Source organism: Triplophysa rosa, linkage group LG18 (assembly GCF_024868665.1).
Source record: "Triplophysa rosa linkage group LG18, Trosa_1v2, whole genome shotgun sequence".
In the NCBI taxonomy this organism is placed as follows: Eukaryota; Metazoa; Chordata; class Actinopteri; order Cypriniformes; family Nemacheilidae; genus Triplophysa; species Triplophysa rosa.
The window spans coordinates 17,881,692-17,893,962 of NC_079907.1; the positions used below are offsets into that span (position 1 = coordinate 17,881,692).

Here is a 12,271-nt window from a genome sequence, read left to right on the forward strand (position 1 = left end):
TAAGATTTTAAAATTTAAAATAAGCAAAATCCACAAACGTGGTAAGAAAAATAAACTTAAGTACCCAATTCAAGTTACTTAACCCCATTTTTGCTTGGTTTAAACATAAACTTACTTAGTATCTTTATTTTCTTTCATAAAACAAGACTAAATATCTTACAGTGGGTGAATGTCAAGTAAATGTATCTTGATTTAAGAATTTTTAGATATTTATAGAAAAAAACAAGAAAGCAAGAAACTCAGTATAGGGGTTCGAAGACATTTTCATGGGTAAAAGATGGAAAGTATTATATAATAGAAAGAACCAACGACTAACAGTTAAAACAAGACCTGAAAAACTACTATGTAATAATACAAATTACCTTGGTAACTATTTAGTTTGGCAAAATATCTTTTTTATTATAAATGAATATGTAAGAAACTTTCAGAAAATGTACTTTAGTGATGGTCTTTGGACCTTCTTACCCAATGAACAACTGTATTTTAATGGAAAAAAAATACAAGATGCAGAGAGGAGCTGCAACATAATGTTTTGACCAGCAGAGGGCACTGTAAGATAATATTATTGAGAGCAGAAAAGCAGAATTCACTTCACTAATTTATTATTGGGAATACAATAAACATTACATAAAAACCGTGAGAAAAACAACATGTAGGTCAACTTCATGATGACCTCTCTCAAGATACAAAATAGTTCTGTATATCATTGCTTGTCATTTTTGTATTGATATTACCTCTTTATCTATTTTGTCATTTCTGTAAGGGTAAATAAGCAGTGTGAAACATTTATACTTTAAGCAATTCTTTGTTAAAATCCTCTGAGCAGCTGAAAGTGGCACATCTGTACAAATATACTGACCAACAAAATGTTTCTGGCTATATAGGGGTCTTTCAAAAGACCTGCTTCACGTCAATTTACCAATTTAACACAAAACATAACAATTTAAACATCAAAACAACAACAAGAAGTGCAAAAGGCATAGTTTTGAAACTCTCAAAATTATTATTTATGCAAAAAATAATAACATTTGTACAACACAATATATTAAACGATCCACAGTACGCATAGTATCTTGACATAACATCGATTTTTGTTAAATTCTGGCACATTTAGAACATCACTTGAGGCAACTAATGTCTAGTTAAAGCTCTCTATATTTTCAGTGTACAGGAGGACAATACTAAAGGCATTTAACAAAACACCAATTACATATAATGCAAACTAAGTGCCATGTGATCGTTCTTAATTTACATTACATACATTCATCTTTCAAAATGTTTAGAGAAAACATTAACAAAGAACAGATCACTCGGCTTTAAACAATGATGAGTGAATGATGAGTGATTCTTGAATGTGCATACAGTACAAGGGAGAGAAAGTGTATGCGAGGATGGTCTAAACTGTATGAAAGTGAATCTTCATTTAGGGACACTTTTGACTACTTGAAATCTGGAAAACTGAAGTTCCTTTAAATTATGCTAAAACATACATGTCATGTTCTTGAAAATATCACATTATTGATTGATTGAGTCATCAATCTTCAAATGGATGTGCTGTAGAGTGTAATAATGTAATATGATCTTTGTCATTATAAATGTATTTATTGTATTTATTATTGTATATGGTACTTAGTCAAAATGAACATTCTGTCATCATTTACGCACCCTGTTGTCATTTTAAACCTGTGTGATTTTCTTTTTTCTGCAAAACACAAGATATTTTGAAAAATGACGGTAACCAAAAACCGTTGGTCCTCATTGACTTCTATTTTATGGACACAAAACCAGCACCAACATTTTTCTTCTTTCGTGTTTTGCAGAAGAAATAAGGTCATTGAGGTTTGAAGTGACAAGAGGTTGTGTAAATAATGACAGAATTTTCATTTTGTAATTAAAATGTTATTAAAATGGATGTTATTAAAAACTGGATGTTTACAAATTCTAAATCACAAACACTAACTGGTTTTGTATTGACACATCATATCATCATTTAAAAATCATAACAATTCCATCCACTCTGCTGTTCTGGCAGACATGTGCTTAACTGTCACTCTCCATTTCCATGATGATGAAATATTCACTTTCAAGTTTACAAAAAGCTGAGTGATGGAAATGACTGCAGTATTAATATTGATTTTATACATTTACTGTCGAGAAGTTAAAAAGTGGAGAAACCTATAAGAGATTTAAAATGATTTTAAAATCATTATAAGCATTTCATAAATTACTTTAAGGTCACAGAAAAGTTCCCCTAACTGAAGAACCCCTCATTAACATCATGAGTATTGAAGATACATTCACAGCTGCTTCGAGAGGTGGGTCAGGAGATACATTATCCTTTTAACACACATCAGTGATAAAAGCATACATCTGTATTTATTGATTGTTTGGGGGGGGTGTGTGCTAATAACACATTCTGGCGAGTGCTACTTTATATATATTTGCATTGTGCCGTTCAGTACTGTTTGCAAGCTGTGACGGGCATGGAGGTCTGGAGAAAGAATCCAACGTTGGAAAATGAAAGCCTCCAGAGCCACAGACTTAAGACAGACATCCAATGTATGCCAGACAAGAGGATGAACGCGAAAAAACACACAAGCAGACAGATGCGTACGCGGCTTTAGGAGCGACAGCAGCCGGCACCCTTCATCTCCTTGTTAACATACTCCTGCAGCTGAAACTTTGGCTCGTTGGGCTCCTTCATCTCTCTGTGCTTCAGTTCCCTGATGGGTGGAGAGAGAGATGTGAGTTTTTTTACCATCTCTGGAGGAAATTCACTAGGCACAATAGTGGTGGTGTCGTTTAATTTGCTTGCAAAAATCAGTGGTGTTTTACTAAGTAATAAATGTCATCCAAAAATTAGCGTTGAAGATGCTGAACTTCTTAAAAGGCCTATGGACGTTTACAAATGTGTTCTTGACAATACAGAATGTGACTTACTTGGCCACAGCAGTGAATGGCAACTCCACATTAAGACCAGATTTAGCGCTGGTCTCCATGAAGGGAACACCAAACTCCTGTAGACAACAAGTGAAAACCTCAACCCACTTGACACTTGAACATAATGCATACTGCATTCATAAACTGCCTTACGATTAATTAACAAAATCTCCCTAAGATCAGTGACATGTATGTAACCATGGAAATAACAGCGCACTGTGTGTGCGCGCGTGTGACAAGCATTGAATAATTTAAATGGGGCAGCCTCTCACAGACAACAAAAGTGCCTTTATCTAGCCTGAGGTGTATTTGTAGTTACTGTTTTACAGGCTTGTGAATGTGTCTGTGTGCACCTGCTTAGAGAGCTGATGCTGAGAGTAAACTGGTGCCATAAGGACAGCGGCAGTGAAATCTGTACACATCTGAAACTAGTACTGGCTGTCTCATTCAATCCACATATGCAGTAAATCTTTACAGCTCGTAGAATCTTCAGCACTGTAGCAATAGTTCACAGTCACCACATATGTCGAGCTCCCGAGAGGACAGGATCAAAAAGGCACTTTTATGTGTTTTATTGTGCTTTTTAGCTTTTATAGCTTGACACTCATGGTCACTATGAACTGCATTTGCTTGGTAAGACAGGGTAAGGTTCGGTAAAAATGTGTTTTGTGTTGCACAGAAATAATAACTTACAGATTTGGAACAACATGAGCTTGCGTATAAGAATGCAAAAATAAAGATTTTATTGTGCACTGTAAAAAATAAACTTAAAACAAAAGCTGACTTAAATTTAATTAAAATTATATTCAACTGACTTAAATAATCTAGTTGTATTTCATGTAACATTTTATAAGTTATTCATTAAAATTAATTATTATTAAAATGATTATTTTATTATTTTAATATAATATTACAAAATTATATTTAATATAATGTAACTGTAAGTTTAATTTAATTATTAATATACTGGAAATACTCTATACTAATATTATTAATATTATATTAATACAAAATAATATATGTTATAAGTTATACAAATTATAATTTTACTATCAATTTAATATAATATAATATAATATAATTGAAAGTTTAATTTGATTACTGATAATATAAATACAATATACTATTAATCATTTTATATTAATAAATAAATAACATGATTTAAAAAATCTAGTTGAATTTTCTGTAACATTTTACAGTTAGTTATACAAATTATAATTTTAATATAATTTAAATATATAATATAAATCATATTTAATATAATATAATAAGTAAGTTTAATTAAATTATTAATAATTTACATTTACATTTAGTCATTTAGCAGACGCTTTTATCCATAGCGACTTACAAATGAGGTAAACAATAGAAGCAATTGGAACAACATAAGGACAACAAAAAGCAGAAGTGCAGTAAAACTGGGCTGCGTTTCCCGATAACATTGTCTCTTAGCGTGCTACAGGTATACCTCTTCTACGTGTGTTCCACGAACTATACTTTAAGGGTTTACTTTCCTACGTGCCACGTTAATAGGTGCTGTCCATAGCGGTGGTGCTGAATTAATGGATATTGATCGTTTGACAATCAATTATCCACTATGCATGCACTGTTTCGCTGCGTTATATAAGATAGCAGTGTTCTTTTACAAAAGACGCACTTCAGAAATAGTTGAAATTGCATTTCTCAGGACTCATAGAATCTCAAAAAAATAATCCAGATTGCAAACTAAATCCAACCCAGGATAATTTATTTAATTTTGAAAGGCTAACCCGCAACCCAAATGCAGCCTATCATGCCTCAACCTGCCACACTAACACTGGTCATTGAAAGGGACATTTATATCAGGGGTTCTCAAACTCTGGGTCATAAGGAGGGCAGCGCAAAGTCACTTGGCTGTTGCGGTGCATTAAATAAAAGTTTATTCCAGCAACTAACAATTAGACGTGTATAGTTCACACGTTTATTGTGCTTGGACACTGGATGCGCAAACGGCGCGTTTACAGCGAGAAGCATGTAGATTATGGCCGCGTTTATTAAAACATTAAAATATAATCAACATTATTAATCAAACAAGTATGCCATAATTGTGCAGCCCTACAATAAAGTATTTTGATATTGCAATTAAACTTATTCATTCATGACAAGAAAAATAAAAAGTAAAGGGAGTGAATGTGTGTTTTTTTCCCCTAATTTTTATTTAAAAGGTGTGCCATGAGATAGCCTACCTTTGATTATACATGTGTTTGGGAACCCCTGATTTATATTATCATAAATATGTTGCTATAGTGTCTATATTTTCTCAATAAAAGCTCAGAACGCGGAACATGTACTCAATAGCAGGAAAAACAGCCAAATTTAGGGGCTGCTCCGCTGAGTTTGTCTTGACAAAGTTAGACCAAAAAGATCCAAAAGCTGCTGAATTTGCTGCCGTGGCAGGTTAACTTTTCTTATAATTGCAGCATAATTGTAGCCAGGTTTTCACAGATTAAATGCACTAAAATGCTCTGTGGATGGCGCCGTCTTTGATTTAGCAAAAATATTAGCTGTATCGCTGTTTCCTACAATCTTTCTCTTTAAATATACTCTAAATTCTTTGGTTTGCCAGCTGATGCACCTTTAGATAATAAAATTAAAAACCTGACAACCATCAGTGTAAAGACAATTATATTCTTTGCATGAAAACACGTCAGTATTTAAATTTCGATTTTTTTTGTATAGACTGCGATGTAAAGAAGCTTTTTTTGGAAGAGATGTGTTTTCAGCTGATTCTTAAAGGTAGCTACAGAATCTGCTGATCTTGTAACAGCGGGCAGATCATTCCACAAATGTGGAACAAATCTATTGGAGGTACGTGAGAGTGATTTTCTCTCTATTTGGAATGGCACTACAAGACGTAGTTTGTTTGCAGAGAGTAGGGATCTGGCGGGGACATAAGTCTGTATTTGCAATTGAAGATATGGGGGTGCCAAACCAGTGGTGGTCTTGACTATATGGGAGCCAATGTAACTTAATGAAGAGAGGGGTGACGTGTGCTCTCTTCGGTTCATTAAAGACCACTCTTGCCGCTGCATTCTGGATCATCTGTAGAGGTTTGGTTGTGCAAGCTGGGAGTCCAGCCAGTAGTGCATTGCAATAGTCCAGTCTGGACAGGACAAGAGCTTGGACTAGGACTTGCGTAGCATGCTTGGACAGGAAAGGTCTAATTTTCCTAATATTGTAGAGGATGAATCTACAGGACCGGGTGGTGCTGGCAACATGATCCGTGAAGTTTAGCTGATCATCGATTACCACTCCCAGGATTCTGGCTGTTCTGGAAGGTGTGATGGTTGATGAGCCTAATTGAATGGAGAGGTTGTGATGAATATTTGGGTTGGCCAGGATTACAAGTACTTCTGTTTCTGCTAGGTTCAGCTGCAGGTGATGGTCCTTCATCCAGAGTGAAATGTCACTCTGGCATGCTGAAATGCGTGCAGATCGTCAGGCTGAAATGACAGGTGGAGTTGTGTATCATCCTTATAGCAGTGATAGGAAAAGCCATGTTTCCGAATGACAGAACCTAGGGATGTCATGTATGTGAAAAAGAGCAACGGTCCAAGCACTGAGCCCTGAGGACACTGGATGCGCAAACGGCGCGTTTACAGCGAGAAGCATGTAGCTTATGGCCGCGTTTATTAAAACATTAAAATATAATCAACATTATTAATCAAACAAGTATGCCATAATTGTGCAGCCCTACAATAAGGTATTTTGATATTGCAATTAAACTTATTCATTCATGACAAGAAAAATAAAAAGTAAAGGGAGTGAATGTGTGTTTTTTTCCCCTAATTTTTATTTAAAAGGTGTGCCATGAGATAGCCTACCTTTGATTATACATGTGTTTGGGAACCCCTGATTTATATTATCATAAATATGTTGCNATATATATATAAAACAGTATGTAACGAGGCTGAGTTAGAATCCACATGCGGATGTTTAATAAAACCACAACAAAAAATCCAAGTCGACAGGCAGGTACTCGAAACACGTGAAGACAGGCAGAGATCAAACACAGTAAGCAGTCCAATTCAAAACAACAAAGCAACGGGGTACTCCAGAGAATGTCAGCAGAAAAGGCAGGCAATGGTCATACACAAGATATACAAGACAATGGTAAAATAACGCTCGGTAATGCAGGTGAACTGGCAATACTTTGCGAAGGCCCAATGGACCTTGCTGGCTAAAGAATGCTACAAACAGGACGTAACCACCGAAGTAGCATAGGGAGCGGTACACAGTCAGTACTCGGGAGAGGGCTCCCTCTGCTGGCGTGGCGTTACAAATATATATTTATTCAAACTAATAATACTAATTATTAAAAATAAATATTAAAAGTAATAAATACATTTCTTACAGTGTGGATGAAAAATCATTTAAAATAGAGGCAATAGTGTTTGTATATATAATAACATATAGTTATAATAACAAACCTTGGCTAGTTTCTCGCCCTCCTCTCTCTTCACAACCCTTTCATGTGAGACATCAGCCTTAAAAAAAAAAAAATTTACAATCAATCAATGTCAATTATGATGCATTATGCATTCACTACGATTTCTAATCCATTGAACCATGAATCATGTTTGCTAAATTGTCACAGTTTTGAGGGAGGAAGAACCCAATTGCAGGCAGGCGGTGGTGAAGGGGTTAACAAAAACTTTATTTTAATAAACAAACAAAACACCCACGAGGGGGTAACGAGGACAAGACTAATATATATAAACAGAAACCAAAATACTTCCCACGAGGGGGCAAAAACAAGGCAAGGCAAGGAATCAGGGACACGAGCAAAACACGAAGACATCTACCACCAGGTAAGTACAACGAACGAGCACAGGACAATAAACAAGAGGGCATTTTAAAGGGAGACAAACAAAGGAGGGGCAGGTGAGGAACATGAGACATGGCAGGAAAGCAATACGGGAAATGAGAGGGGCGGGGTCAATGACGAGACACGAGAAAGCACATGGCATGTCAATGGTAAACAAACCATGACTTTCTCACACTAAACACAAGGGATCTGTCACGATCCTGCCACAAGACTAGAAAATCATGAACAAGAAGGCAGGACCATGACCAGGTGTTCACCAAGGGGACGACTAACAAGACACGACCGACTGGGACAGTGACACGATGAAACAAAACATAGAAAACAAGATCAAGGGTAAACAAAAATACACAATAAGTGGGTTGGGGTGAGACAATAAAAATAACAAACATGGGAGGGGGGTGGGGGAACACTGGTAAACATGGGGGGTAGTCCAAAGGGCCCCGGGTTAGGTGGGGGCGGAACAGTCCTTGGGGGAGTTACAGTTCTGGGGGGCGCTGGAGAGCGCGGAGTCCCGGGGGACTTGGTAGCGGCTGACTTGGCTGTCGGCCGGACCCGGCTAGGGACCGGGAGGACTGGCGGCTGAGTCACCGGTTGGAAGGCCAGCTGCGACGCCGGCCGCACCGGGCTGGGCACCATACTGGGCACCGGACTGGGCACTGGACTGGACACCCGACTGGACACACGACTGGGCACACGACTGGACGCCGGCTGCTGCACCGGACGGGATGCCGGCTGCTGCACTGGCTGGGATGGAGCCCGCGCTGCCCGCCGCTGCCTCTTTCGTCAGCCGAGCCACCTGCCTGGAGGTCGGCTGAAGAAAAGAGGTGAAAGGCATGGCTGGCTCCGGCTGGGACTCCTCGGAGGTGGACCCCCAGGACTCTTGTCTCCCCTGCTTGCCCCCAAGGCTGACTGGTGGTGAGGCTGCAGAGGGTGAGGAGAGCGGTGGGGCGTTCCCCAAGGTGAGGGTGCCTACAACACAGTCCTCCGGGATGGACACCAGACCGGAATGAGAGGAGTCCTGACGGCAGCTGGGAGAGGAGCCTTGGACCAGCTCCTCTCGAAGCTGCAGTCGTTCCACCAACTGGGGGAACGGCTGATAAACCAACTCCTCCCGCTCCAGAAAAGGTGGAGGGTTGTCCATCCCGGCCATCAGGTAGGCACAGACCAGCACCTAGGGGACGGAGGCCCTCCTGGCCTCGACCTCCCGAGCGTAGTCCCGCAGAGGAAGATGGCGCTGGGCCGGGAAGGGGCCCCCTCCAGCGTGCGACTGGGAGGCTATTGCCTCCCACCACACCGGGTTGGAGGTGCAGGACCACTGGGGAGTTGTTGCGGCGTCCATGGCTGCCTACTGGGTTCGTGTTTGGCTCGGTCGTTCTGTCACGGTTTTGAGGGAGGAAGAACCCAATTGCAGGCAGGCGGTGGTGAAGGGGTTAACAAAACACCCACGAGGGGGTAACGAGGACAAGACTAATATATATATATATAAACAGAAACCAAAATACTTCCCACAAGGGGGCAAAAACAGCAGGACAAAAATAACTAAAACTAAACACAACACAACGTCTCACCAAAACACGGAAGGGTAACAAAGGCAGGGCAGGGTAAATAACAAACACGTACTCCACAGGCAAGGCAAGGCAAGGAATCAGGGACACGAGCATAACACGATGACATCTACCACCAGGTAAATACAACGAACACGCACAGGACAATGAACACGAGGGAATTTTAAAGGGAGACAAACAAAGGAAGATAACGAGGGGCAGGTGAGGAACATGAGACACGGCAGGAAAGCAATACAGGAAACGAGAGGGGCGGGGCCAATGACGAGACACAAGAAAGCACATGGCATGTCAATGGTAAACAAACCATGACTTTCTCACACTAAACATAAGGGATCTGTCACGATCCTGCCACAAGACTAGAAAATCATGAACAAGAAGGCAGGACAATGACCCCAAATAAATCATTAATGAGTTCACAGCTATCATGCACGGCACGTCTAAATATAGAAAGGCCATGATGTGTCAGATCTCAAATTTGTGGTCAATGGGTGTCAGATCTATAATTTAGAATGGATATGCCCTGGCATGCTTCGCTCACCTTGTTACCCAGAATCATGATCACTACATTCTGATGAGCGAACTCGTGAATCTCTGTCAGCCAGGCCTGTGAAAAGAAAACAGCTGACAGCAATTGCATTGTAAATTTAGAGCAAATAACACAGTACATAAACACATGCGCACACACAAACCACTGAATCATGGGTTTAGGGAACCAATAACATTTAGAATTGAGTCTCTGAAAAATGCCATGTATTAGAAAGTCGTTGCAAGGAGGTAGATATTCAAATCAATAAAAATCTGGCATTTTCATACAGTGAATTTGCACTCACCTAAGAAAAACACCAATAGTAAAACGGAATGTAGAAATGGTGAGAGAGAGAGAGAGAGAGAGAGAGAGAGAGAGAGAGAGAGAGAGAGAGAGAGAGAGAGAGAAAATATGAAGAAAGCCCTGTGGACATAAAGTCTGACCTCAGGTTAATGAAAGCCTCCTGTTAATATTGAAAGCATTGAATCATAGAAGTGATAAAACAGTGAGCCACACAGCAAGGGTTAGTCTTATCCTGAGTCACATAATAATCCCCCCACCATACAAGCATACGCACACACACGCACACACAGTGCTTAAGGCAAACATCACTTTTATTATTGCTCATCAGCATTGGTGCATAAATCAATACTCTTCTCAGCATTCAAATTTATGCTTTACACCTGGTGGGCAAAACAAAAACCAAAGAAGACTAATGCTGGGTTCACACCAAACGCGAATTAAGCGATTTGCTTGAGTAAATTACATACAAAGTCAACGCAAAGACGCAAACTCATGGCACGCGATGCGAATGCGCGTCATAAGAATAGTCATAACTGGTGATGGGCTTTTCTGACATGGTACAGTAAGCAACCGCATAGCAACACCTTGGGGGTATTGTAACAAGTTCAAAGACAAGGAAGGAAGAGGACGAGGTCGGCTCGACTACTACTGGCTTTTATTAGAATACTTGCGTCACACGACGTTGCGACTCTCGACTCACAACAAAACACAAAATATACAGTCTAGCTGACAACAGGATATAAAATCCATATGTGAGACATTTCAGGAAATCCCATGTGATTCATTTTTGTTCAAATCATTCACTTTTACTGGCTTACTACACAGTATGAGACCGGAGATAGTTATAATTTACAACTTTGCCTTTATTTTTATATTAATACTTGTTCTCTAATTCCGACAGTAAAGCATGATATTTTGAGGTTGTTGTCTTGTTTAATACATGTCAACAGGGCAAAGGAAATTCCTGTCCAACAATTCCTGTCTGCAACATAAAACATTTAGGACTAGAAAAGTGTGTTGCTGCTACGGACATCTAAATCTGATCTAAATTTATTTGGAGTGTTCTCATACAACCCAAAATTACAGTAAACCATCCTGAAGCTATTCGAGCTGCCTACAGACTGACAGAAATGAAAAGCAGGTGAAACATTTTGCAATTAAATTAACATGGTTTGCAACTACTTTTCAAACAGAATATCGGTGAGTAATAATAGTCATGAAAGTGCAAGTGTAATACTTTACACTTAGTTATCAACTATACAGTCAAGACTACAGGAATGGGACTTACTTTTACATTCTGTTGATACTTATATTCTAATATATATACAGTAATAGAAGGGTATTCTATATTATATTAGATATTCTGACAAATGGTTAAAATATCGCCAATATAGTAATAATAATTAAATAGTAATAATGACAATAATAATTGTCTATAGGCAATGCTTTCTGTAGTTTTTGGAAGGTACACAAGGCTAAATAAACATCTTTGTTGATCAGCCTATCATGCATGGTTATCAGCCAATGCCAATAATCCAAAAACATAGACGAATATCAGTAAGTGGGTTTCCATCACTATGGTTTTATTCGCATTTTGAAGTTTCGCATCGGAAACGGCAAATTTCAAATTAAAAACCCTTAATTCGCAAAAAAGTTTTTACGCTCGCTTGAGGTGGTTTTTCTTTTAGTGTTTCACACTAGGGCTGGGTATCGATACTGATGTTCCAATTCGATTCCAATAAAATTAGCTGTAAAGAGAGGCTGCAATCATATGAACCGCTGCACTGTAAAAAGTGAATATGGGTCTAAGTTGGATTATTATAACTATTTGAGTCTAACCAATTTGCCTTTCTGCGTTCCGAATTGTAACTCAGAATTGTACATTCTTTCAACTTTGACACCCAGAGACACACTACTACTAAAATTTATCACTTTGAGCCAACGTAAAATTTCACTTTAAGGATCATGCGTCAGACGTATTTTCTGACGTCATGACGCATGAGCTGTGGACTTGAGATTTCTCTTCGGTAGCCATTTTCTATTCTTCCCGCACGCAGATGAAAAAGTAAGTTG

At 38.9% G+C, this 12,271-nt stretch overlaps 1 protein-coding gene across 2 annotated transcripts in view; it reads right to left on the bottom strand.

Annotated features, from left to right (window-relative positions):
* Nucleotides 1–585: 585 nt before the first annotated feature.
* The window catches only part of LOC130569417 (ras-related protein Rab-26), a 151,326-nt gene continuing 139,640 nt past the window's right edge, over nucleotides 586–12,271 (bottom strand). For both annotated transcript variants that reach the window (XM_057359053.1, XM_057359052.1), the window contains 4 exons: nucleotides 9,908–9,973; nucleotides 7,407–7,463; nucleotides 2,941–3,017; nucleotides 586–2,723 (listed from right to left, as the gene is read on the bottom strand). In XM_057359053.1, coding sequence (XP_057215036.1) covers nucleotides 2,621–2,723; nucleotides 2,941–3,017; nucleotides 7,407–7,463; nucleotides 9,908–9,973 — 303 coding nt within the window. In that variant the 3' untranslated portion in view covers nucleotides 586–2,620. The remainder of the gene's footprint in view (nucleotides 2,724–2,940; nucleotides 3,018–7,406; nucleotides 7,464–9,907; nucleotides 9,974–12,271) is intronic.